General features: G+C 44.8%; 3 protein-coding genes across 3 annotated transcripts; 1 reads left to right on the top strand and 2 right to left on the bottom strand.

The window, feature by feature from the left end:
• Nucleotides 1–358: 358 nt before the first annotated feature.
• On the top strand, nucleotides 359–9386 carry TUBB1 (tubulin beta 1 class VI). The gene is made up of 4 exons (XM_049869871.1): nucleotides 359–553; nucleotides 4054–4162; nucleotides 7361–7471; nucleotides 8015–9386. The coding sequence occupies exons 1-4, from the start codon at nucleotides 497–499 to the stop codon at nucleotides 9091–9093; spliced, it is 1356 nt and encodes a 451-aa protein (XP_049725828.1). The 5' UTR covers nucleotides 359–496; the 3' UTR covers nucleotides 9094–9386.
• Nucleotides 9387–12890: 3504 nt separating this feature from the next.
• ATP5F1E (ATP synthase F1 subunit epsilon) lies at nucleotides 12891–16500 on the bottom strand. The gene is made up of 3 exons (XM_049869767.1): nucleotides 16362–16500; nucleotides 14473–14599; nucleotides 12891–13023 (listed from the first exon to the last, which is right to left on the bottom strand). Exons 1-2 carry the CDS (start codon nucleotides 16391–16393, stop codon nucleotides 14476–14478), a joined length of 156 nt encoding a protein of 51 aa, XP_049725724.1. The 5' UTR covers nucleotides 16394–16500; the 3' UTR covers nucleotides 12891–13023; nucleotides 14473–14475.
• Nucleotides 16501–19215: 2715 nt separating this feature from the next.
• PRELID3B (PRELI domain containing 3B) lies at nucleotides 19216–26951 on the bottom strand. Its single transcript, XM_049869718.1, has 6 exons — nucleotides 26826–26951; nucleotides 22792–22960; nucleotides 21570–21659; nucleotides 21029–21099; nucleotides 20804–20906; nucleotides 19216–19458 (listed from the first exon to the last, which is right to left on the bottom strand). The coding sequence occupies exons 1-6, from the start codon at nucleotides 26855–26857 to the stop codon at nucleotides 19339–19341; spliced, it is 585 nt and encodes a 194-aa protein (XP_049725675.1). The 5' UTR covers nucleotides 26858–26951; the 3' UTR covers nucleotides 19216–19338.
• Between the last annotated feature and the right edge of the window lie 376 nt (nucleotides 26952–27327).

Below are 27327 nucleotides of genomic sequence, written 5' to 3'. Positions count from 1 at the left end.
AGTTCTGGGAAATCATGGCCTCATCTGCCAAGTGATGGGGCTGGCCAAAGTAGTTAGTTTATGGTTGGTTTGGATGGGGACAGCTCTTGGAGGTGGATCCCATCAACCCAGCAAGCTAGGGGCAGTTATGGTACCCACACACTTCACCAGCCAGGAGCCCAGAGTCCACACTGGTGCCCCAGACCACCAAGGATGGCCAGGCCTCCAGGGGGTCCTGTGCACACAGGCTGCCTCTGGTCTTGCACTCTAGGAAATGACCGGGCAATGTTCTGTGAGGAACAGATAACACACCCCCTTCCAGACCATGATGGGCAGTGAGTAAGGAAGCCCTGGGGGTGGGAGAGCCTGACTGGGCGGGACACACCCTGGGTCACATTGTGTGGGTGGCTTGGTCAACTGGGATGACCAGAGTGGTGTCAGGCTCACACGGGTGACGAGTGGCTCTCCCAGACCCTGAGGACCCGGTGGAAAGCTTAGACTTGGGCACCGAGCAAGAATGCGTGAAATCGTACACATCCAGGTTGGCCAGTGTGGTAACCAGATCGGAGCCAAGGTAAGAAACGTCCGCTGACTCAGGCTAGCTTCACAATGATCTTAGGTGTAGCCAACGAAGAAAGTGCCATCAATTAGCTGGGAAGACAAGGGGCCCAGCAGATTGGGTGCGCTTGTTAAAATCTGATTTAGTAAGCAATAACACTCTTAGTTAGAGATACAGGAAATAGTAAAGGCTCAGGGGGTTAATTTAATTAACGTTAATTTTGCTGATAATCACATCTGTATAATACACAAGTCAACCACTTTTCCTTCCATCATCTTAGTGAGGAACTTTCCATATCTAAAAACAATAATTTATCCCAAAACAGTTTTCCATAGTTTGTTGAGAAACTCCGTATGCCATATCACTGAAGTGTCTTTCCTTCCTCTCCCACATTTGTTGTATTTGTTTATTTGTTATAAACTAAGACAATTTTGGCTCCTTGTTATTTGGGGCCATCAAAACTTTAAGACACATTTAATTGGTGGTGTCATAGAACCTACACTTATTTATTTATTCTCTGGCTCCTTGAACAGTGGTGGTAATTTACTATAAAGTACAGACTTGTTATTAATACCGTGGCGAGAGTGGAGCCCTCACTTGCAAGCTATGGTTGGGAAAACACCCTTGGGGATTTTAACATAAGTGAATATATTTTCATTGCACTCGAATATGTGCTTCTTCAGGGCAATCAAAGGAGCCATCCCAGCAACTGCTTCCATATTAAGCGCTTGGAGCGTATCTACATAATAAATATCAGATATGTGACTGAGCGTGCAGTATGTTTTTCACAGTTACAAGAGGAGAGCGAGGCATAATTCCGTACTGTGTGCACACCTGATTAGCAAAATTGTTATTGTATATTTGTTTGTTATAAACTAAGACAAGTCGCTATGAATAGGAATCGACTCGATAGCACTGTTTTTTTTTTTAAGACAAGTCAACTACTGTTCTATTTAGTATGCAAGAAAAATTTAAGAGGTACAAGGTTCTTGTACAGTAGCAGAAATAACTGAAGCACACCCTCTGAAATAGAAATGAGTGAATATCCTCCTCCTAAATTTTTCTGTAAAGTGCCTAACTGAATTGGGTAATACCAAGAAAACAGGTGACAGAGTTCAAGGTCTTCAGCCCTAATTTGAAGATGACCAATAATTTATAATGTAACATCTATCTGACTTGTTCTCTTGGCTATTTGAAAATTACTTTTTACTGGTATGAATTATAGAGAATTTGCAATTGGAACCCACCAGCCACTCTGCAAAAGAAAGATGTGGCCATCTGCTTCTGTAAAGATTACAACCTTGGAAACCCTATGGGGCAGTTCTACTCTGTCCTATAGGGTTGCTATGAGTTGGAATTGACTTGATGGCAGTGGGCTTGGCTTCTTTTGTTTTGGAAGAACGAAATCTTTTGCTTTATTTTTAATTTTTGCTTTAATAGTTTATTTTCTTTGTCGTTGTTGAGAATCTACACAGTGGAACATACACCAACTCAGCAGCTTTTCCATGTACACTTCCGTGACTTTGATCACATTCTTCGAGTTGTGCGACCATTCTCACTCTCCTTTTCCGGGCTGTTCCACCTCCATTAACATAAACTCATTGCCCCCTAAAATTCCTATCTAATCTTTCTGGTTACCATTGTCGATTTGATCCCTTTTAGATAGTTCTTTGAGCGAGCTAAGAGTCGTTAATACAGGTGTGTTTTAAACCTGGAGCAAAAACTATTACTGCTTGAGAAGAAGCCATCCTCCTTTCATGCCACGGTGATAAGACGCCGGTAATGACAACGCACGCGCTTTGGGGAATTATTTTTATGCAGTTTTCCCACAAGCCCATCAAGAAGGACTCTCTGCAGGATTTTCGGGGATGTGCATTTTGGTAATCAGGTGTGCACACAGTACGGAATTATGCCTCGCTCTCCTCTTGTAACTGTGAAAAACATACTGCACTCTCAGTCACATATCTGATATTTATTATATAGATATGCTCCAAGCGCTTAATATGGAAGCAGTTGCCGGGATGGCTCCTTTGATTGCCCTGAAGAAGCACATATTCGAGTGCAATGAAAATATATTCACTTATGTTAAAATCCCCAAGGGTGTTTTCCCAACCATAGCTTGCAAGTGAGGGCTCCACTCTGGCCACGGTATTAATAACAAGTCTGTACTTTATAGTAAATTACCACCACTGTCCTCTCTCCGAGAATTATGTCCCAGCTTTAGAAGAGTGAGGACAACAGAAAAGAGTGCAGGGCCTACATAGGGTCTTAGCTTCCGCCCCAGTCATGTGGCCCAGTGGTTAAAGCCCTGGTGGCTCCTTGTTATTTGGGGCCATCAAAACTTTAAGACACATTTAATTGGTGGTGTCATAGAACCTACACTTATTTATTTATTCTCTGGCTCCTTGAACAGTGGTGGTAATTTACTATAAAGTACAGACTTGTTATTAATACCGTGGCGAGAGTGGAGCCCTCACTTGCAAGCTATGGTTGGGAAAACACCCTTGGGGATTTCAACATAAGTGAATATATTTTCATTGCACTCGAATATGTGCTTCTTCAGGGCAATCAAAGGAGCCATCCCAGCAACTGCTTCCATATTAAGCGCTTGGAGCATATCTATATAATAAATATCAGACATGTGACTGAGAGTGCAGTATGTTTTTCACAGTTACAAGAGGAGAGCGAGGCATAATTCCGTACCGTGTGCACACCTGATTACCAAAATGCACATCCCCGAAAATCCTGCAGAGAGTCCTTCTTGATGGGCTTGTGGGAAAACTGCATAAAAATAATCCCCCAAAGTGAAATTAGTTATTATCGTGGAAGCAGATAAACATACAGCTGATTTTCATGTAGTGGGGCCTGCACTTCCCCGGTTTGGAGCAGTACATGGCGAAATTAGAGAAACATTGGCTGATGGAAAATTCTGAAACAACAGCTTTAATGAGGACCACGGCCTGAATTTTAACAGGAGCAAAAGCCAATTTAATATTTTATGTGTTTGACATTTTATTTAAGGAACTCAGGTGGGCATAAAAAGCAGCCTTCCTGTCCACAGGACAGGAAGGACCCCATGTGTTAAAGAGTAGAGCTGCCCCATAAGCTTTTCTTGGCTGTAATCTTAATAGATGGCGCAGGACCAGGCAACGTTTCATCCTGTCGAGCTCGAGGGCGCCTAACAACAGCAACAATCTTAACGGAAGCAGATCGCCAGGCCTTTCATCCGAAGGATGGGCTGGAATCCCCAACCTTTAGGTTAGCGGTTGAGGAGCGAACACTTTTTGTGCCACCTAGAGACCTGCATTCGCAGTTAGTAAAGGCAAAAAATGAATTATGGTGCAGCAAGGCCACTTAGGACAAGGTCCTACAGACGCTCTTGGGGAGGGTCTGGCTGGCCTAGATGCTTCTCGGGCGCTGACTCCTTTCCTGGTGTTCTTTCTGCTGCCTCTCGGGGGCTCGTGCGAGCTCCTGGAGGCTCTCGGGTCCCGACACTGACCTCCTCCTGCTTTCAGTTCTGGGAGGTGATTGGCGAGGAGCACGGCATCGACCCTGTAGGCAGTTACCATGGCGACTCGGCCCTGCAGCTGGAGAGGATCAGCGTGTACTACAACGAGGCCCATGGTAGGTGTGTGGGGGCTGGGGGCTCAGCTTAGAGCGCCGTCTGATAGCCAGAGGGCGGGCCAGAGAAAGAGTAGAGGCCCAGGAGGCACGCATACAAACATGACACACAGAGGCCCAGCGGTGATGGCCTGGGGAGAGGCCGGGGAGGGAGGGCACACTTCTTGGCCAAAACGGATGAAGCACCCATTGCCCTCGAGTCGATTCCAACTCGTGGCGACCCTATAGGACAGAGTAGGGTTACCAAGACTGTAAGCTTTACAGGAGCAGACAGCCACATCTTTCTCCCCTGGAGTAGCTGGAGGATTCGAACCATGACCTTTTGGTTAGCAGTCCAACACTTTGCCACCAGGACTCCTAGTTTAGGCACTTTGTTTAAGTCTTGTTTTTTGTTTTGATTCTATTTTATTTATTTATTTGTGCTGTAGCATTTACAGAGCAAATGAGTTTCTCATTAAACAACGCACATACTGTTTTGTGGTATTGGTTGCCAACCCCTCGATGCATCAACACTCTCCCTTTCTTGACCTTGGGCTCCCCATTTTCATTTGTCCAGCTTTCCTGTCCCCTCCTGCCTTCTTGTACTTGCCCCTGGGCTGGTATGCCCATTTGGTCTCATATACATGGTTGAGGTATGGGTATTACTGCCTGTTAGTATCAGCTTTTGGCTGAAAGGTGAACCTCAGGAGTGACTTCAGTACTAAGCTAAAAGGGTGTCTGGGGGCCATGCTCTCAGGATTTCTCCTGTCAGACCAGTAAGTCTGGTCTTTTTTTGTGAGTTAGAGTTTGGTTCTACATTTATCTCCAGCTCTGCCCAGGACCCTCTCTTGTGATCCCTGTCGGAGCAGTCGGTAGTGGTAACTGGGCATCATCTAATTGTTCTGGACTCAGTCTGGTGGGGGCTGTGGTAGGTGTGGCCCATTAGTCCTTTGGGCTGATCTTTCCTTGTGTCTTTGGTTTTCTTCATTCTCCCTCACTCTGGACAGAGTGGGACCAGTGGAGTATTTCAGATGGCCGCTCACAAGCTTTTAAGACCCCAGACGCTGCTCAACAAAGTAGGATGTAGAACATTTTCTCTATAAACTATGTTATCCCAATTGAGCTAGATGTCCCTCAAGATCATGGTCCCCAGCCCTCAGCCCAGTAACTCAGTCCCTCAAGGAGTTTGGATGTGTCTGTGAAGCTTCCATGGCCTTGCCTTGGTCAAGGTGTGCTGACTTCCCCAGTATTGTGTACTGTCTTGCTCTTCTCCAGAGTTACCACTTACCTATTGTCTAGTTAGTGTTTTTCTCTCCCCATCCCTCTCCTGCCATGTAACCATCAAAGATTGTTTCTTCTGTGTGTAAACCTTTTCATGAGTTTTCATAATAGCGATCTCATACAAAATTTGTCCTTTTGTGATTGACTTATTTCACTCAGTGTAACGCCCTCCAGATTCATCCATATTGTGAGATGTTTCACAGATTCATCATTGTTCGTTATCATTGTGTAGTATTCCATTGTGTGTATGTACCATAATTTATTTATCCATTCATCTGTTGATGGGCATTTAGATTGTTTCCATCTTTTTACTATTGTGAACAAGCTGCAATGAACATGGGTGTACATATGTGTATTCGTGTGACAGCTCTTATTTCTCTAGGATATATTCCTAGGAGTGGGATTGCTGGATCATATGGTATTTCTACTTCCAGCTTTCTAAGGAAGCACCATATCATTTTCCAAAATGGTTGTACCATTTTGCACTCTCACCAGCAGTGCATAAGAGTTCCAATCTAATCCATAGCCTCTCCAACATTTGCTATTTTCTGTTTTTTCTATTCACAGCAGTAATGTCGGGGTGAGGCGGTATCTCATTGTATTTTTGATTTGCATTTCTCTAATGGCTAGTGATCATGAACATTTCCTCGTGTCTGTTGGCCACCTGAATGTCTTCTTTGGTGAGGTGTCTGTTCATAGCCTTTGCCCTTTTTTAAATTGGATTATTTGTCTTTTTGTTGTAGAGGTGTTAGATTTTCCTATAGATTTTAGAGATTAGACCTTTGTGGGCATGTCATTGCCAATTTTTTTCCCCCACTTTGTAGGTTCTCTTTTTACTCTTTCGGTGAAGTCTTTTGATGAGCATAAGTGTTTAATTTTTAGAAGATCCCAGTTATCTAATTTGTGTGTTGTTAGTTACGATTTGTATCCTATTTATGCCGTGTACGAGGGCCTGTAGCATTGACCTTATTTTTTCTCTATGATTTTTTTTAGCTTTTGGTTTTATATTTAGGTAGGTCTTTGATCCGTTTTGAATTAGTTTTTGTGTATGGTGTGAGGTATGGGTCCTGTTTTTTTTTTTTTTCCTGCATATGGACATCCAATTTTGTCAGCACCATTTGTTGAAAAGACTGTCTTTTCTCCATTTAATGGACTTTGGGCCTTTGTTAAAGATCAGGTGGCCATAGGTCATGGATTTATATCTGGGTTCTCAATTCAGTTCCATCGGTCAATGCATCTGTTGTTGTACTAGTACCAGGCTGTTCTGACTACTGTAGCTGTAGAGCAGATTCTGAGGTCAGGTAGTGCGAGACCTTCTACTTTATTCTTCTTCTTCAATACTGCTTTACTTCTCCAGGGTCTCTTTCCTTTCCATATAAAGTTAGTGATTAATTTTTCCATCTCATTAAGGAATGCTGTTGATATTTGAATCAGAATTGCATTGTATTCGTAGATTGCTTTGGGTAGAATTGACATTTTCATGATGTGGAGTCTACCTACCCATGAGCATGGTACGTTTTCCCATTTATATAGTCTTTTGGTTTCCTGCAATAGTATTTTGTTGTTTTCTTTGTATAGGGCTTTTACGTCCCTTGTTGGACTTATTCCTAAGTATTTTTTTAAGATCCCTTTTTTTTGGTTGTTTTTAAATGAAAACCAGAATAATTTCCAATAGGAAGGATCAGAATCTCTATCACTGGCCATGCAACTAACAAAGCAACAGTGAAAAAAGTACTTTTAAGGTATTTTATAGATTTTTGTGACTGTGGATGGGGAAGGATATGATGGAAGGTGGTAAAATCCCCACCGTACCAAAGATCCCCTTCTGAAACACCTGGTTTCTTTCTTTTTTTTTGGACCAGTATCACAAAGTTCTATTTGGAGGAAACATTAACTTTCAGAAAAACAATCTCGCTGGCTTCTTCCTATTTTTGTACACAGGTAAGAAATATGTGCCTCGAGCTGTCTTGGTGGACCTGGAGCCTGGGACGATGGACAGCATCCGATCTAGCAGACTCGGAGCCCTTTTCCAGCCTGATAGTTTTATCCACAGTAGGTGTTTCCAGAAGGTTCTACCAGGAAGAGATGAGGATGCCTCCTAGTGGTACCTTCTCTCTGACACCACCACCTTACTCTGGGCAAGGCAGCTTTGTCGTTTGTTGTTACCGGGTGCCATCCAGTGTATTCTGACTCATCGGGACCCCATGTGACAGGGTAGAGCTGCCCCATAGGGTTTCTAGGCTATAATCTTTACAGGTGCAGATTGCCAGGACTTTCTCCTGTGGAGCTGCTGGGTGAGTTCAAACTGCCGACCTTTCAGTTAACAGCTGAGCGCTTAACTGCTCTGCCACCAGGGCTCCTTCAGGACTGATATAACCCGTTGCCATCGAGTTGATTTCAATTCATGGTGACCCCATGTGACAGAGTAGAACTGCCCCATAGGGTTTCTAGGCTGTAATCTTTACGGGAACAGATCGCCAGGCCTTTATCCTGCTGGATGGGTTCAAACCGCCACCCTTGCTGTTAGCGGCCAAGCCCTTAACGGTGGCCCCACCAGGGCTCCTGAGGTAACTTGATGCCTCGTTTTTGCCACAGGTAACTCCGGGGCGGGCAACAACTGGGCCAAGGGCCACTACACCGAGGGGGCCGAGCTGATCGAGAGCGTGATGGACTTGGTGAGGGGCCAGAGCGAGCGCTGTGACTGTCTGCAGGGCTTCCAAATTGTGCACTCCCTAGGCGGGGGCACGGGCTCAGGCATGGGCACACTGCTCCTGAGCAAGATCAGGGAGGAGTTCCCCGACCGCATCCTCAACTCCTTCAGTGTCATGCCATCGCCCAAAGTCTCCGACACCGTGGTGGAGCCCTACAACGCCGTGCTGTCCATCCATCAGCTCATCGAGAATGCCGACGCCTGCTTCTGCATCGACAACGAGGCGCTCTATGACATCTGCTTCCGCACCCTGAAGCTGACCACACCCACCTACGGGGACCTCAACCACCTGGTGTCCCTGACCATGAGCGGCATCACCACATCGCTGCGGTTCCCGGGCCAGCTCAACGCCGACCTGCGCAAGCTGGCGGTGAACATGGTGCCCTTCCCGCGCCTGCACTTCTTCATTCCTGGCTTCGCCCCACTCACCGCCCGCGGCAGCCAGCAGTACCGCGCCCTGTCGGTGGCCGAGCTCACCCAGCAGATGTTTGATGCCCGCAACATCATGGCAGCCTGCGACCCGCGCCGAGGCCGCTACCTGACGGTGGCCTGCATCTTCCGGGGAAAGATGTCCACCAAGGAGGTGGATGATCAGCTGCTGGCCGTGCAGACCAGGAACAGCGACTGCTTCGTGGAGTGGATCCCCAACAACGTCAAGGTGGCCGTCTGCGACATTCCGCCCCGGGGGCTCAGCATGGCCGCCACCTTTCTAGGCAACAACACGGCCATCCAGGAGCTGTTCCGCAGGGTTTCGGAGCAGTTCTCGGCCATGTTCAGAAGGAAGGCATTTGTGCACTGGTACACCAGTGAGGGCATGGACGTCCAGGAGTTTGGAGAGGCGGAGAGCAATACCCATGACCTGGTGTCCGAGTACCAACGGTTTCAAGACGCCAAGGTGGCTCTGGAGGAAGATGGAGGGGTTGCAGAGGGGGAGGAGGCCGGGCCAGAAGACAAGGGACGTTAAGGAGAGAGAAGCTGCCTGGCGGACGCCATCAGCTGGAGGGACAGCACAGCCACGTTTGGAAGAAGCTCTCTGAAGATTAGTGTTTTCCCTCGAGCATCCGAAGCCTGTTCTGCACTGCAACGCCCTGAATGACACAACTCGCTATTTGCTTGGAGAGGGGTGGGGGGAGAACTGATAGGCACTGGGGTCTTCTGCTGGCATTTAGTCACCTTGAAGGGCTTGATTGCCAGTGCACTCTGTTAACTTTTCTTCTAATAGCAAAGTGAATTTATCATAAAGTGCTCTTTATTTAAAAAAAAAAAAAGTGTCTTGGGTATTCATTGTTTGCATAGCAGGGTGCCAGGCATCGGGCTGCACATGTGGGTTTGTGGGGAGCCACTGTGGGTAACACTGATTTTTAACTCTTTAGTGGCACTTACACACACCCTGGAATCCTGGCCTGGCACCCCGGTGGCTAAGACTCTGTGAACGGCACCCAGCCTCCTACCTCTTTCTTGTGCTTGCTGGCCTCCGGAAATTTCAGGTGACTAACGAATAGATGAGGTGCTCTAACTAACATGCACTGAGTCAACAGGTACTAGTAAAATGTGTGGACGCTGTGTAGACCTCAGCACGTTCACAGGAGAAAGCAGGTGCCCGTGCCACAAAAACACCCGGTCACAAAAGAAAAAACAGAGACAGGCAAAACTAAAGAAGCCCGGTGGTCTGATCTTTATTTCTGAAGAGCTGAGCTTTTAACATATTTGTGTATTTTAAGTTTCTGGTCAGTGCTGGGTTCTGGGAATTCATTAATGATTGTCTTTGCCTTTCCTTGTACAGGCTTTGTTGAAATGCCTTTTTACTTTCATTCTGCCATCATCCCCGAAAATGCTCGGCAGCCTCTTTGCTCTTTGAGAAAGGGCACCCGGCTGCCCTCAGCAACCATTCACAAGTTGGAATTAAGCAGTGGCAGCTGCAGTGTCCTTCCCGGGGATGGAGGGCGTCATCTCATTAGGGAACTTTTAGTTCAAATTAATTTGCAGAAGTTGCCGTAAATGTTTGCACGATGACACAGCATTAGCCATTACACGGTTTTAATCTGCACACATTACAGCACGACCGAATACACAAGCGCGCAATCAAATAAATCACCCATACTTCGTAATTACAGCTTACCCAGCTCTGACGCACAGCCGCCTTGCCTCACGGTAACCGTGAGGGCTTTAACGGCCTTCTAGAATTGCTACTCGGCTCTCGGATGCCGCCCGTGGGTAGCCGGTAATGAGGAGAGGGGATGGACAGATAGGTGCGTGTGGGCACCTGGGTTCTCAGGTCCTGACCTGTGTTTGGAATCTACAATAATAAAGCAGCTAGATGTCACCTGGCTGCCCTGCGAAATCTCACTCTTCACTAATTCATCTCAAGGGAATAGCTGAAACACACACACACACACACACACACACACACACACACAGAAAGCCTTGTCATCGGGAGCACCGACAAGCCTCCTATAGACAAAATTAAAACAAATAATAATTAAAAAAAAAAAACCCAGTTTTAAACACTTCCTACAAAAAAAATTACAAGCAAAACCCATTGTTTCAAACACTTTGTACTTGTAGTTCAAGAGGCACCGAACTCAAGAGCACATGTACTGAGAACTGCAGCTACCCACTCTGGGTCTGACATTCCTAAGTTCCTTAGAGGCTGATTTACAACCTCGGATTATGTAAGAATTTAGGCACTGTTTCCTTTAGCACTTTCTCTCTCAAATCTAAAAAAGCAATTACAAAGATGCAAGGGAAGACACGGATTTAAATCTTAAAAAAAAAAAACCTGCTGATTTATATGGCTGCAAAGATTTTTGTTTGCTCAATAGTAATCATTGAAGTACCAAGAAATTCAATTTCAAATGGCTAAACTGCTTTATTTCAGACTAAATAAATTCCTTTTCTTGGAGTCTAACTGCCCAGACTGATTAATTTAAGTAGTTAAAAATATTTCAAAATGCATCTCACCATCCTACTCTTTCATATGGTAGAAATAGATTAAAACAAAGGAAAACAAAACATTAACTAGAAACCAAGAGAGATCTGTCCCCTCTGGTTTGGAAACGCTCATTCCTTGAGCGGTATGGTTGCTACGGCGACACGGCTTTGAGTGGAGAGGACAGACTCACAGCATCTGGAGCTTGTTCGACTCCTTCGCTCCACTCACAACGGCACTAACTCACTGCCTCAGAGATCACGGACTAGTTAAGAGACCCACGATTAGGTCTGACCAGGGTCCCCAGGAAACTTGGGCACAGTACTGGGTACAGACAGCCTGCAGGCCAGGATGCAGGGAGCATATTTCAGCATGCTATCGGGACTTTTTTAAATCGGAGAGATAGATAGGCTCCAAGGGCCTTTGCTAGGCAATACATTTGCCTTTTACTCAGTTACTTTCTTTCTGTATCAGAAGCCCTGTCCCTAACCCTCGGCTCCCATTATCCCATCTGCCTTGGTAATAAATGACTTCTAATTACTTGCCTGGAAGTAACTTAGCCCTTTGCCTATTAGTGACTGTCTTCGTCTGGTATCAGAAAGGCCCCGTAGCCTTGGGGTTCATTTATCCCTGTTCCCTGTAATGAAGGGTGCTTCCTAGAACCTCAGTCTTGGAGACCACAGCCCCAACACAGAGGTGCTTTGACGTCAAAACAGCAAGACACTCCTGAGGTAAAGGACTCCAGGGGCTCTGGACCTGCCAGGGCCTGGGGGCGTTGCTCTCCCGTCCAGCTGGGGTACTGCCCACCCATGCCCTAACCTGGAATGAATAAAACCTGGATGTCAAGTGTCAGGCTGGGGCTGGGACAAGAGGTCGTCTCTGGAAGCCCCGGGCAAAGACATTTCCTTCAGCTCATCCTCAGCACTGCCAGGAATTGCCCTGACCCATTACTGTGAGCTTAAGTTCCACAGTACGAACTCCACTAGTGCAGAAGCTGCACGGTGCTTCCAAACCTCCTGCCGAAGTTCCTCCATTCTTCACAAACAGAATTAACATTAAGCAGTTAAACTCTGCCACGGTGTTCCACTCGGCCAAGTGCTTCCAAGTTTCAGAGGAAGAGAAAACCAAAACCCTTGTAACAATTCTTCATCACTAAACTTTTAATGACTAAATGAATCACCCTGCAAACGCCACAGAGCTGTGATCATCACGCTCAGCCGGCAAGCACGAACCTTCAATTTCAATTTCAGCTCGGCTGTCAACTCAATAAGCAAATTATTGAAGAGCTTTGCCTCATTTCCTATGAGATGCTACCAGAATATAGATTCATTTATCAAACAATATGAAAGCATCTGGTGCTGCTGTAAAGACTGATGTTAGGAGCACTCCTCTGTAGGCTGGAAGTGTACACTACATATCAGTGCTAGTTTAGGATTTGGGCTTCTAATCTGTGCTTTCAGCACTTACTTTTATTTCGGCTTTTACCTAAAAGCAGGGCTATCTGGAGATGCTGCAGCCTACACAAAAGGACGAGGACAGTGGATAATGACCCATCTGCTACCCGGACAAGACCTCTGCGACTCAAAGATAAGGGGCTGAGACGGTCCCAATGACAGTGGCTAACTGACACCACCAATTAATGTCATGAGAAACAGAACTTTCCATTTTGAGACATTTTCAAAATGCTCTCTGTTGCCCTTTGGTCACCAGATGTTAAGTGTGTTCCCTTCCCTTCTGCAAAAACCCCGTTTGTGTGTCATAATCGTGCAGTTGTGCAGACAGTTCCGACAAGGAGAGAAAGTCTGACGGAAACAAAAAACCAAGAGCAAGAGTGAACCATACTTCCATTTATTGGCACTGTCAATCTGTGAACAAGACAGGCATTTTTCCCCCGGATGGAGCTGCCACAACGCTGCCCACAGGTCTTCACCTTGGGAATGCAGCATTTCAAGTGTTAGTCAGGGTCTAGGAGGAAAAAGAAGATGCAACAGTTGCCAGTCCTTTGTTTTCTCTTAAAAATGCAAGACAATGATGGGAAATAAACTCAGCAATAGAACCGTGGCATCCATTCACCTGGCTGGGGCTGAGCCCTGGTACTCGGTTGTACAGAGTGCTGGCTCACATGTACAGCCTTAGCCGGACAGCATCTCCCTGCTAAGTAAACTCAAACCCTCCCCTAACAGTAAAGAAATCACTTTGCCTTCAAAAGACACAAAAATCCTCTGTGCTAATGGGGTAGGGTCCCATCTCCTGTAGGATGTAACGTACAGGGGTCATTATTTTGTTTACAGGAGCCAGACATTACTTCATGACTCCAAGGACATCACAAAGTTACCAGAGTTGGATGCAGAGCCTGGCTCGGTGACGCTGCAGAGGGAAGCTAAGTGATTTTCTCAGTTAGCTCATTGTTAAAACAAAACAACCCAACATATCAGATAAGACAGAGAGCCCCTAAAACAAGGGCTAAATTCAAAACACTACATCTCTAGACTTGTAATAAAATATTTACTAATTCAAAATGAAAATGAAAAGTGCTTAGGGGAGACAGTTCCGATAACTAAAATTGCTCATAACCACAAGCTGCTGAAGGATTAATATTTATCACACTGCCTTGCTACTGTAGGTCTGAGGCTTTTTTAAAGCAAAACAAGAAAATTAAATCTGAAAAACATCTCTCCGATAATTTGCCTTGCTTATCTTTGAAGTAACAATGTCAACAGAGTAGTTTAGAGATCAAATCACTTTAGTTTGGAGCATAAAAGTCTTAACTCACAAGCTGTATAAAACTGTCTTTTTATTGCACGAGAACTGTAACTTTATATCACTAACATCTTTGAAGAAGTAAAATGAACCAAGCCCTCTGAAAGCATAAATTTAGCAAAATACTACTCACTACAGGGTCTTGTAGATTCTGTTACTTGATAAAACAGTAGGACCCTTGCCTGTACTTCTAGCCTTTATTTTCAGGAAGCAGAGATTTGTGAGAACACTAGCAAATGTGGGGGAAATAAAAATGAAAAGAACTGTAATTTTTCATGCCACTGGTTCTTATGTAACTCCAATAGCAATTACAGAAGTGGGGGAGTTTATCCTCCCAAGTATCTGATTTTGTGCCGACAAATGAAACAAGTTTAATTACAATAAGATGGCTCTGTACCTAGGCATTGCTAAATGAACCGAAAACCAATGTGCCAATTACTTCCACTTGTCAGGGCCGAAACAACATTCTTGATTATGCCAGACTTCTGTAACCTGTGTGCTTTAAGTTATTATCCCACTAACTAACTTCTAAATGTACTTACTGGCCAAAAAAAAAAAAAAAAGAGAATTCAAGACTAAAAATGCTTTGAGTTTTAAGGTGCTCTAAAAAAAATTTAAGATGCAACTTTTCTTCTATGTAAACCAGTGACTTACAGATTATTCCTTTTTCACTTTTACAATTTTTACGCTGTGCCCAGATGTCTTCTCGGCATTTGCTTTGAATTCAATCTTCATTGCATCCCTTACTGCTTTTGCACAAATCTGGGAGTAGCGGATGTAGCTGGGAAAAAAATGAGAACAAAGAGAAAATTAATTATCAATGATCCAAACAGACTGCTGCATTACTGTGTTCTTGTTTTTCTCCCTATACCTTTCATTTTGGTTCGGCTGTACATTACTGCAGAACTAGCTTTATAAATGACTAACAGCAGAAGGAAAAACACTAGGAGGAAACGTGCTAGAGTAGCAACTGATATCTGGGTGGGTGATCTTTGGTTTTTCTCCTCTGTACTGTGTTTTCTCTTTAATGAAGTTTTACTAATTTAAAATAAAAGACGCATAAATATTTTTTAAAATCCCCCAGTGCAAGCAAGAAAATACACCAAAAGTTAATATAGAGATTACAACAGGACTTTTTTCCCCTCTATTTAAAATCTTTATATTATTCTTATAAGGTGATGTAAATATAATTAAGAGACAAAAAAGTGTTTTGAAATAATACAGTTCTTACTCTGATCATTTAAAAGCTTTCCTGAGAATAATGGATTTTGCTTCACAAGTATGCCACTCAAAACAGCTCCTCATCAAGGTTTCTAAACGAAAAAGTCCCTGGAGAACATCATCAATGCTTGTAAAATATCTAAAAGCCTGCTTCCTGTTTGGGAGATGGACTCCCATGAACATCTTATTTCCCAAAAGACGTCAGCTAACTTTTTACACTTTTTGAAAACAAGAAGGGGAGGGGAATCCTGTCTCTTCTCATGCTTTAGTTTGTTTTGGGGGTCAGAGATGAGAGTTCTAATGCTTGCTTCCACTCTTACTAACTGGGCGAGCTGCAACCTTTCTGGCTTCTTTATTTACCTGTAAGAGCAAAAGAATAAAACAAACGGAGAGTAACAGCTGCCTTGGTGGATCGCGATAATTGTCACTACAAAGGAAAGTCGAGCTGGTGCTCAACACATGGCATCTAACCACAGGACCATCATCCCTTCAACTCTACAAAACTATGCTTGACCTCTGCAAGCCAAGAAGCTCTCGAGTTATCGGGCTGTGTATGGTAGTCATATGCTCAAAGGATGTTGCCACTGGAAAGTTCTACACCTAGTCAAACGATAGATTACGTCACCTGTTCAGTCAGTGGGCAGGTAAAGCAATCAGGTGTGACACCTAGACCAATGGTTTTCCCATTACTCCTCGAGAGGGCTCCATACTCGATCTCTCCAAAGGCCACCACTCACCTTTGCACAGCGCTCTCTACAGTGCAACAGGGCTATCACCTGTTTTACCTTCACCCACTTTACATACAAGGAAATCTGAGACCAACAGAAGTCAGTATCCGCAACATTGAACGCCCCACCTCCGTGCTGGAAAGCCGATAACTGCTAACAGTGGTCACAGCGAATCTGATCACCCTTTTGATTTCCCAAAGTGTATGCAACCATAGTGCTTTTACAACATAAACCACACATAATTCAGAAAGAAAAGACTGCTTTAGACAAGAACTGCTCATTCCTTGCCAAGTCTACACATCTGGCACAGGTTTCCGCTGATGTTCTGTCTGATGCTACAAGGTAGGAAGGGGCAGGGTTTGCCGGCCCAGTTTAGAGACGAGGCCAAAAAGAGCGATGGGCTTCGTCCCCAGCCCGAGGTCGGGGAAGTGGACGGAGATCTGAGCACACTCCCCCCGAGGGCAGGCCGAGTTCTGTGCAGAGCCGCCATCTTGGCGGGCTGTCGGGGCACCGAGGGCGGCATGCGCCGGCGCCTGCCCGGGGTGACCCCCGACCAGGCCTGCCCAGCACCGCCCCCCGCAGCCCCCGACCTACCTGAGCCCAGCCTGTCGCCAATACGCCACCATGATGTCGCGAGGGAGGCGCTCGTCGGTCCGAATCGCGAGGACACCGCCAATGTCGGATCAGCCGGCTGCCCAGCGACGGAAGGTCAGGTCTGCGAGCGGAAGGGGCGGGGCCTCAGGAACTGCCAATCCCGCCGCTCCTACCCTGCCCCTCCCTCCAATAACAGCCCCTGCCGCCCTGCCGGGAAAGCTCCCCGGCGTCGGAGCCAATGGGGGCGTGCGGCCCGGGCCCGAGTACCAATCCCCGGGTGGGCCGGTGGCCCGCGGCCGCCGATTGGCTCCGCGGAGGCCACGCACTTGTGCCCCTCGGGCTTCCGTAGTGCCCCAGGCGGGGGCAGCCGGGGCAGGAAGGCAGCAGCTCGCGCTCGTCTCCCGCCCCGCGCGAGCGAGGCACCGCGTGGTGTTGGAGCCGGGCTGCGAAGCCAGCGCCGTAGCAGCCGGGTCGGCCGCCGCCTTGGTTACGGCCGGGCGACGGGACAGGGACCCGCCGCGCATCGGAGATGCCTTTCACCGCGGCGGCTAGCCCTATTAAGTCGCCCTATGTCTCGTTCACAGGGAGCGGCAGCTGGCTTGGCCCCTCTACTGTAGGAAGACAACCGGGTCCTGGTGGTTGAAACTCAGAAACCAGTTGAGCATCTGCTTCCCCGGAGTTACATTAAAAATACACATAGTAGGAACACAAGTGGAACCTCAGCCAGCAAGCATGCCGGTTCTTCCTGACACTCTAGTTTTAGGGTGTAACCCAGGAGGGGGAAAACAGTGGCCAGAGATAGAGCGGGAATAAAACGCGAGGGCCGGAAAGCTGGACAGGCAAGAGAAATACCACAGCGGCAATGAAAAACCCTGAATGTTTCTAATTTAGAGAAGGAAACCTTAACCTCACAATACAGGCATATATGTATGGCCTGTAGCAATTAGGGTTTTCTTGCCTGGAAAAAAAAATTTTTTTTTTTTTGCTCTCCACTTTTATTAAAAAAGAGATTGTAATCAGGAAAAACATCACAGTTAATAGAAAGTTTTTATTAACAAGAAAGGTTTCCCTTAATTCCTGTAACTTACATTTTTAATATTAAATAGCTGATAAGATGCTCAATAGTCCAAGCGTTTAATCTACAGTCTATTCCAGTTTGTCCTCTTAAATGCAATTGCCTGTTGTGTATTTTAACAAGTAAAACCTGTATATTACTAGCTATTTTAAAAAGGTGACATATTAGAAAATGAAAATTTGTAGAATTTTACCACTAGATCAGAGTAAAAAAAATCAAAGGATAAAGAATTTGTTTAGAAATCTTTTCTCATTAGGACATTATACCTGTTCCAGAACAAGTCTAATTTAAGTAAATTACACAAAGCAACTTTTTATCAAATATTAATATTTAACAATGCTTTGTTTATTTTTTTGTTTAGCTGAAATGTTACTTCAGTTGTAAAAACCATCTCTGCTTACAAAAAATAATCAGAAACTTTATTGGATTTAACCTGCTTTTACAAATATCCTAAGAAATCTCAAGCTAAACAATATTTTAAGTAGAAAAAAAGTTATTTTTTAATAGGTTGGTATACTGTCTCTGTGGTTTATGTACATATACTAGCTGGTCTCTTTTATAGGAAATCTGACTAGAAGTATTAAAGTCAAGGCAACAGCTAATCACCTTTTAACAGAAACACGCTGAATTCAACAACTGAAAGTATCGAAGATATTATTTAGTGCTGATAATTACTTGCTACAAAATATGAAATAAAATACATTTACTGGATGGTGTTTTTCCGATTGCAGCTGCCCTCTGGCATCCAAAATAAGGACTTCCCAAAGACAGAAGCTGCAGTGCAATTCAATCAGTGGTTAGCTTAGGTCAATCCTTTTATTTTTCTTACATTCTTTTTTCTTCCCCACCACCCCCTACACCCCGCAGCGGCACCGTATTATTAAAAACATTAAGTACCTGGAATTTATGCTTCAGATCAAGACATCATTTGAGTAATTTCAAATGATGTACAGCTCTTCATGTAAAAATGTTTTGTGGTCAGAATTACTTCAAAAAGTAATTATATTCAAATAACCTGACATATCACGCTTTAGCAATTACAGACCCATGATTTCGACACATGGCAATTTATAAGTTAGGCAAATGTGAAATGCTAAAAGATGTGAACAGCTGTTCTTCTGTTTAGAGTGCTGCAAAATTCAGGTAATGACTTTATTTGTCAGTGAACAGAGGCAGCCCACAGTACAGCATACTAAATCACAGAGACTTTTCCAAGTACAAATCCAAGGAAGGTAATACTTCTACTAAGTTACAAAACTTTGGCAAATCAATACAGTACTCTTTAATACAATAAAATCATATTTTTGTTGGAATCATACATTAATAATAATTTTCACTCCAAAAATATCATTTAAGTACCTAATCAAAGCACTGTGGTTTTTTAAATGGTGGTTTATAGCAGAGCAAGGTATTTTATACAAATTAATATGGCTTTTTAAAAGTATACACTATCTCCTTTTAAAGTGAGCTTCTTTGTACATGCTTGTTGAAATCCAGTGCAACAGGGCCGCCTGTGTACCCGAAAGTGGCTCTGCTTTGTTCTGGGGTTGGTCCAAAGCCAGGTAGAGTTCCAATGCATGGAAAGCTTTCACATTCTACCTTCAGCAGATTCTATATGCCAAGATCAATTTCAAAGTCCTTTTTCAAAAACTGTTAAATTTTCACATAAATATTGGAGCCCTCAAAACAGAAGGTCATTTCAAATAATACTATTTTCAGATGATCCCTCTTAGTTTAGAAGCCCTGCACCGCTTTGTTTGGATCTGAAGTCACACAGACTTTCTCCAGCTTATTAAAAACAAAAAAAGGTCTACCTAAAATACAATTGTATTTCTTAAATAACAAATAAATATGCTGTCAGCATGGAGACCTGGGACCTGCTGCCGCACACCACTCTTGCTGTCATTTCTCTACAAATGCTGCTGCCACCATCGGGGTCCTCATGGTTCCTCTGGCTGAGGCTGCCAGTTCTTCAATCTCAGCGTTTAATTTACGGATGACCCATTCCATGGCTTCTCGGCCCTTAAAAAAGTGTCAGTTCATTTACTGTTACCAAGTGAGAGCAAAGCAAATCAAATCAACAGCACACCAGGAAGTAACAAGGAGTGTCACAGGGATAACCACCGAAGCCTCATGAACAGTCATTCTTGTACTGGTTTTTTCTTCCCTAATGCTATCTACCAATATCAAATGCCTTGAGCAACTGGCCTGATCTATGAACTGATTTTTATTTTGTATGCAAAAGATGTTCTAAAAAGAACCTACAATTAAATGACAGTGATGTCTTATTTCATGATTTTTCTGGAGGTGAGAACTGTCCACATTTTAACCAAAATCCTCTACAAGGCCCTGCAGGATCTGGCCCCTGACGTTCTTCTTGCCCCTCCCTCCTGGAGAAGGACTGAGAAGAGCATCCCCTGCTTCCCATCTCAGAAGCTCTGCCCATACAGCTCCTCTGCCTGACCTACTTTTTCTGGCCCCCTCATGACTACCCACTCCCCCTTCATGCTCACCAGAAACATCACAGGGAGAAAAACCCCCTTGACCACCCAGCCATGGCTTCATCAAGCATTCATACCTCTGTGTTCCTTTCCTTTCCTAATGACACGCTTCTCAGTGTTTGGATCCACGAGGTTGGGGACCGCGTTTGCTTTGCTCCCCACCACATCCCCAGCCTAGCCTAACACTCTGCTTGACATGGAGAAGCATCTAGTGAGTCTCTTTTGACTGCTGAAGAATTTATTATAGATAAGCATGCATTATAAATAATTATAAATAATTATAAATAAGCATGTATTATAAACAGTGCATTAAGCATCTCTTTCTCTAAGTTTACTTTTGCTTTAAACCAATGGGACAAAAATTAGCTCAGGGGTGGTAGAGAAAAAGAATCTCTTTTTTATGTATAAAGGACAGATTCTGTGGTATTAAAATCTCATGGGGAGGACAATTAGGAAAAAATGTCTAAAACAGATCTGGGGGAAGGGTGCGATAATGAACAAGGTTGCTTTAAATGATGACAACACAGCTACACGCCAGCAGAGCACTTCCTACATGCTGGGCCCTGGGCCACAAGCTTTCTGTATGTTCTCGTTTACTCTTCACAAACACCCAGCAGAATGGGAAATTAATCCTCGCTGCACAGACAGGAAACTGAGGCACTGAAAGGTTAACTGAAATGCCCAAGGTTGACAGTCTGGTAAGGGTCAGACCCAGAGACTGTGCAAACAGCTGCCTTATGCTACACAGCTCTTGCCGCATGGTGGTTGAAAGAGTCTGCAGACAAGGACAAGCACAAACTCAGCACCAAGCTCCTCCATGACATGAAATGAGGGAACCCTGCATGCTGAGGAAGCAGCTTACTTACTTTATTAGCATTTGAAGATATGGTACTTGCCATGAGGCCTTCTAGGTAACTGCTGAGGCTGACTCCTTTCACAGTGATTATGGCTTCTTGGGTCAAAACAGTTCTAGAAGAGAACACACTTACACAGCTCCAGAATGACCCAATTTTCATTTTTTAAAAGAAGTATTTGGTAAAAAAAATTCAACCAACTGTGAAATGAATTTGTTAAAAACACTTTTTACTTACTTTTCTGGGTCCTGAGGGTGTGGTTTGTATATAAGTCTCTCATCTACTGAAACCATATTTGTAAACGAAATCTATACAATGAAAAAAACGAAACAAACATAGTTAAACCATTTTGGAAACTAAGATGAAAAATGTTTTCAAAATTAACCCTGAAACCAAAATCTTACTAGCTACGTACACACACACACACACACACACAAAAACAAAAACTCAACAATAAATAAACCACTGATACTGCTACAGAAACAATTTAAATCTGTTGACTGTCAACTTTTTAATAAAATCAATAAATTTGAGAAAGAATATAGTGACACTAAGACTATATGCATTCCTTGAATTCATCTTATTGTGGGTTTTATCCCCTAGAGCTAGCTGGGACCATGGGAGCAGGAGGGGAAGGCAGCTACAAGCAACACACAGCCGCTAAGTACTGATTATCTAAACCATGTGGAAGAAGGTATATTCACCTATAAACAACTTTACAAGAGATGAAAGACTAAGTCCAAAGTTCAGATTAAAACAAAAGGGAGCCAAAACTTACATTAGTAGATTTAAGTTCCATTGTCCTCTCTACAGGATCAACCACAGAGTGTTCCTGCACATATGTTTTGGTTCTTGCTGCACCAATAAGCTAAGTAAAACATTCAGAATTAGCAACCAGAAGAAGGAATTCCTACCGAGTATACCAATATTTTATTCTGAGGGTAAAAATGTATTATGTCTTGAATCAAAAACCTGTTTCATAAAAAACACGAGGAGACAAAGATCAGAAAGGAGGCCCATCTGAGAGCAATGGGAATTCACACCATGGAGGAGTGGAGACCGCCAGCTACAAACTCTTTCCCAGAGGCAATGAAGAGCCAGCCCACTGCAAAGGCATGCAGGAAGAGCAGCATGCAGGGACTGCTATGGTGAAGCTGAACTACAGAAACCAAGGGTGCGGGCACACATGGCACCTAAAAAAGACCAGAGCCCAAGAGCGACCGCCAGTATCTTCCTAGAGAGGGTGTGGGGGCTCCATGCTTCAGACAAACAGCCATGTCATGATGGAGGACACCCTGCGCTGACCACAGGCGCATCCCAAGCCCACTCAGCTCTGCGCCTCCACTATCTAATGCAGTGGTTTGTGCAGAGGAAGCAACTGGAGAACTCCTGCTCAGAAATGTGCACTTGTGTTTTCTGAGTGGACCCACCTTCTAGAGAGAACCTTTACAGAAAACTGGATCCACTAATCACACCAGTCTTTCTGTCACATGATGATAAACTGGCATTCCAGTTTCCTGGTGGTTAAAAACCAGCTTACTAAAGCCTGCTCGCTCGTAACTCAACTGTTGTGTTCACTGGGAAGGAGGACCAGAATTTGGAATGAATGTGTCAACAGCAAGGTCTGAGAATATACTCTTTACTTAATGTGTACAACCCACCACTGACCACAGGAGCTAGCAGGCAGGACCAGACACTCCTTCTACATCTTATTTTTGATCTCAAGTTGCTGGCAAAAACAGGAAAAGCAGATTTAACTCCTTTCAGATTATACAGCATTAGCTGGCTTCCTTCAGAAGGTTTTATCGGTGCCTTCATGAAGACTGTAATAATATTTCCAATTCATTATACACTCATAACTCAAGTTTATTATAATATAATTTGGACTGATGCAAAAATGACATTCAGAATGTGCTCCCACAAACCTATTTGAAATTCTAATGTGGTTTAGAAACTTCTCCACGGCAGCCACGTTTGTGCAGGCAAGAAGACCCACTCACAGATTTCACGATGGAGGGCAGGCCCCACTCTGTGCTGAGAAGCCGGTGGCTGTGCAGCTTTCCAGAGGGATCCACGTGTCTGTGCAGGACATCGACGCCAACGACACTGGGGTTCATTGGGTTGGGGTATTTCTGCATCGCAGCTGTCGTGACCGTTTCCCAGGGGTGGCTGCCAGCATGAACCAGAAAGACGAGACATTTTAAAATATGCACACGACTTACACGATTTTTATAACCTATCAAGTTATTCTTTTCTGAGAAGTGAACTACTTTAATTGAACAAACTGAAGTTTAATTAGTTTACCTAGGAAAAATTACTTTCTGAAACATCAGCCGAGTGGGATCAGTCTACATTTTCAACATGTATTTCTGCAGCTCAGGGCTATATGGTAAAACTAATGTCTATAATGATTAAAATGGCTTACAGAGCATTATAGTAGTTTCTGTAACAGTACTTCCTGTTTACCATTATGAACTTTCACGAGTAAGTTTTGTTCCTATAGTCACTGACTCATAAAAATACATTTAAGAATTATATTCTGTAGAAATAAACGGCAAAAACTGTGGTTATTACACTGTTTATTCTTTCATCTGACCCCAATTCTATGAAGATATAAGGAAGCAACAAGAGTAAGAGAACTTACAGGCACTTTAAATTCTCCTAGGTATTGCAAAAAGGTCCAAAACATTACTGATTTAAATACCATGATATTAAAAACACATTTTTCTCTCTATTAAGGTAATAAACAACAGTGGCCCCTCCAAGCCCATTTTAATCCACTGTTTCTCTCAAAGGAGTGATTCTGATTTGTTTTACAAAAGGTCACTCAATACAATAACATGTTCTTATGGCACTCCTCATGTGTCATTTGCTAATATTCCTTCCTGATATACTAAGCACCTATTTAGCACCTAAGACTGAAATTGAGATGCTCTCACGTCCATTTGAGAACTTGCAGCCTATTTATTTTCTTGGAAAAGTGCATGGATTTGGGCGATTCAAAATGTGATACCCATGTGTTCACTCTACAGCTTATGTGAGGAAGATGCTGGTACAGAAGACAGCCTTTTTGAAAGAGCCCCCAGTTAACTATAATGAGTGTTAGGGTGACTCAGTCCACCTAAGTCAGATTCTGGCCCCATGTGCTCACGCCGTCCTTATTCATATAATGGAAAATGACCAGACCTGGAGAGAATGTTTTGAGCTACACTGACTGAGAAACCACAGCAATACTTTTATTTTTCTAAAAGCAAACAGGTAGACAATACTGTATTGCAACTTTTCAGAGAACTCAGACTGACAACCACATCTTGTCAACAGAAGGAAAACCTCAGCACTGTTCACTTCCCAGAACTCTGGACAACCAGTGACACCGTTTTTAATATTTTCACATGCTCTTTAATAGTCTACAAATGAACCTCATTCTGTTCTTCATCTCAAGCCTTACTCAGCAATCAACACAGGTATATACACGGAGCGGCTTCAGAAATCTAAACAGTCCCACGAAAAAAAGGCACACAGGTCTAGCACTCTGTTACCAAGGCAACTATCTAAAATGAAAATCACGTGAACCTTTTCCTGGTCTTCATCCAGCCATATACCCTGGGTAGCTGACTTCCATGCACTTATCTTTTCCCTCACCCCCTCGGAAAAATTAATAATTGCATGGCTTCAGGGTGGTTACATATTATTTGTAATTTAGTGCCTCTCTCCTCTCTGAGGTGACCTGAAAATAGCGACGTTGACTTAGCTTGGACTCAGACTTCTCAGGAAACATGTTAACTAGCTCAAATATTACGAAGGATGCATAGTGCGATTAACAGTCTTCCAGCAACTAACTTCATTAACAATTAACTTTTACGTAGCTATGTGAAAAAAATCTCACAATGAAACAGCCCCAGCCAAGGAGGCCACAGGATCAAAGTGCAGTCAGAAGAACCCACCTGTGGCTTAGTGATTACTAACCTGCCCAGTTTCTTCACCTATAAAATGAGGCAGGCACACTGTTAATGCAACCGAGGCAGAACAATGTCTCTTTTATTTATCAAAACGCAACCAATTCATAGCACAATGCCTGGAACACATGAAGGACTCAATGAATGAATTCAGCAGGGCACCAACTACACGCTAGGCTTCTTACCCAATCAAAGTTGGTTAAGACACAGAATGACCACTTAGAAGTCATTGCTAGATAGCGACTTCCTCAGGATGAAAACACAGGAGACTGTAAGCTGGAAGGGGAGATAAGGACCTAATTTCAGGGATGCTGAGTGTGACGTGCCTGTGAGACGTATGGGTAAAAGATGCCTGGATAGCACCCAAATATAAGGATCTGAAGTTCAAGAGAGGCTAGAGCTGAAGGTACAGATGTGGGTGCCATAGATGAGTATCAGCTGGGACCTGGACCAAATAGCCCAGATTATCTGGGGAGAAAGCATACATGTACATGGACTATGTTCATGTAAGTATGTCTATCTTCTGGGAGGATCCCAGAAGCTTCACCGAATCTCAGAGAGATCTGTAACAAAGAGAGAGACAGAGAGAGACAAAGAGAGAAAGGATTAAGAATTACTAATGAAACTTAAGACGGAAGGTTAACAACAGGCCTTACTGGATGTTTACACTAAAGGGGAGAAAGAGAGGAAAAAGTGAAACAGGCAAAGACAGTAGAGTTGGGTAAGGCATAAGGCAGACTGAGGAGGGTTAGAGAAGAGAAGGAAGAAGAAAGTTCTAAGGAAACAAAATGTCAAGAACCCCTGAAGCCTTCCCAGCGAGACCAAGATTGAAAGAAATCCTCTACGGTCCCAGGCACTGAAATTGAGTAGAGAAGGAAGTGCTAAGATTAAAGAACATCAGAAAGACTATAAAATTAAGGTCCCTCTTTTCTACCCCCCACCTAAGGCTGCAAACACTAGGGAGGAAAGGGTTCCTTATGATCTTAATATTCTATACTTTCCAGTATACAGTGGACTCTCAGATGTGTCTGATTCACCCAGTATGTAAAAGCGTTTCAACTTCTTTTAAAATTGCTCTCAAAAACACTTTTTAAAACTCAAGTAAACTATAATGCAAAACTATAATAATTAAAAGAGTGTGGCAATGACAGCAAGATCAGTAGAACGCAACAGATAGCTCAGAAAATTATGTACATCTGAGTCACAACAGTGTTTATGACAAAAGTGGCATCTCAAATCAGTGAGATGATGGATTAAATGGGAAACTATTTATTTAGGAGAAAAACAATATAGGTGCTTATATTTGTGATTCTTTTGTACATGGAACCATAGAACCTGAATGGGCTTTGATTCCTAACATCCACTGGCTTACGGCCTATTTTTGTTATGAAAGCTTTCACACAAACCAAAAGCTATGACTGAATGTGGCGCCCAAGATCCCTCACACCATCCGGTAGGCCCTCACGACACTATCCATCATCTCCATCTCTGGCATGACAATGAGTAACCCAAGGTCACACTTCGTGGGGAGCCAGACCTAAACTCTGGGCTCCGAATTCAAGGCTGGTTCCCTAGGTCAACGAGCTATGGGAAAGGTTTCGCATCCTGGTGGCCTGAGTTCACCCGAAGTTCACATTCCGAGCTAAGAATTCCACCGCAAAGGTGGCCAGGCAGCTCGGCTCTCACTAAGCCCACACCTTCCTCTTGGACCCTCGGGGCCACCTCCCTGCACGGTTCTGCAAGGCCGGAAGTCACAACCAGGAGCCTCCGCCGGAACCTTGAGCGTTGTCAAGCCCACGTGCTCCGCGACGCCCCCGTGACCCCCCCCAGGCCTCCGCGGGCTGGGGGGCCGGAAGTGGCTTCTTCTCTCGCTCCCTGCGCCCGTGGAGGGGCCTGTGAGCCCGGGGCGTCCTTACTGGCCCGCCCACGGGGTCGTGACCCTGGCGCCCCCGCACCCAGAACCCTGTGGGGCCCAGGCTCAGCTCTCCTCACTAGGCCTGACGCCTGGAAGCTTCCTGAAGGGGCTCCTGCCTCGCCCCGACTCCTAACCGCACCTGCCCACCTACCCCCAAACCTACTCAAAGACATGCTCAGACGTCCAGATCTTCATGGTGCCGGCGACCTGGGCGATGTCCGGGCCGCGCTAGGGTACAAGAATGCAAAGAGGCAACACCTGCCCCCGCCCCACCCCCCAGCCGCCCCGGCCGGCGGGCAGCGCGCAGGCGCAGTGGGCCGACGCCTGGACGTCCCCGACGCGCGGACTCACGCCCTATCCCGTCTGGTTTTTCCCCGTCCTTGCGCGCGGCGCAACGAAACCCCTCCCCTTAGCGCCGCGCGATTGCGCCGGCGCAGTTCTGGGGCAGTTCCCGGGGCCGCCGCTATAGGCGCTGTGCTGCGCAGGCGCGGTACGCGGCCTCTCCGCCCCCTCGCGGGCGTCAACGGGAACGCCGACCTCTGGCCGAGTTGGGGCTGTCCCAGCCGGCGGACCGTCTGGCCGGTTTTTGTGGGCTCTGGCTTAGCTCGCCTTTGCCTTCTGTGGGAAGGCCGGTGGAGGAGTCCAGGCAGGCCATTTGCACACAT

Source organism: Elephas maximus, chromosome 25, assembly GCF_024166365.1.
Source record: "Elephas maximus indicus isolate mEleMax1 chromosome 25, mEleMax1 primary haplotype, whole genome shotgun sequence".
In the NCBI taxonomy this organism is placed as follows: Eukaryota; Metazoa; Chordata; class Mammalia; order Proboscidea; family Elephantidae; genus Elephas; species Elephas maximus.
Note: the sequence above shows the minus strand (reverse complement) of the source record. Positions and strands in the feature narration are given on the sequence as shown.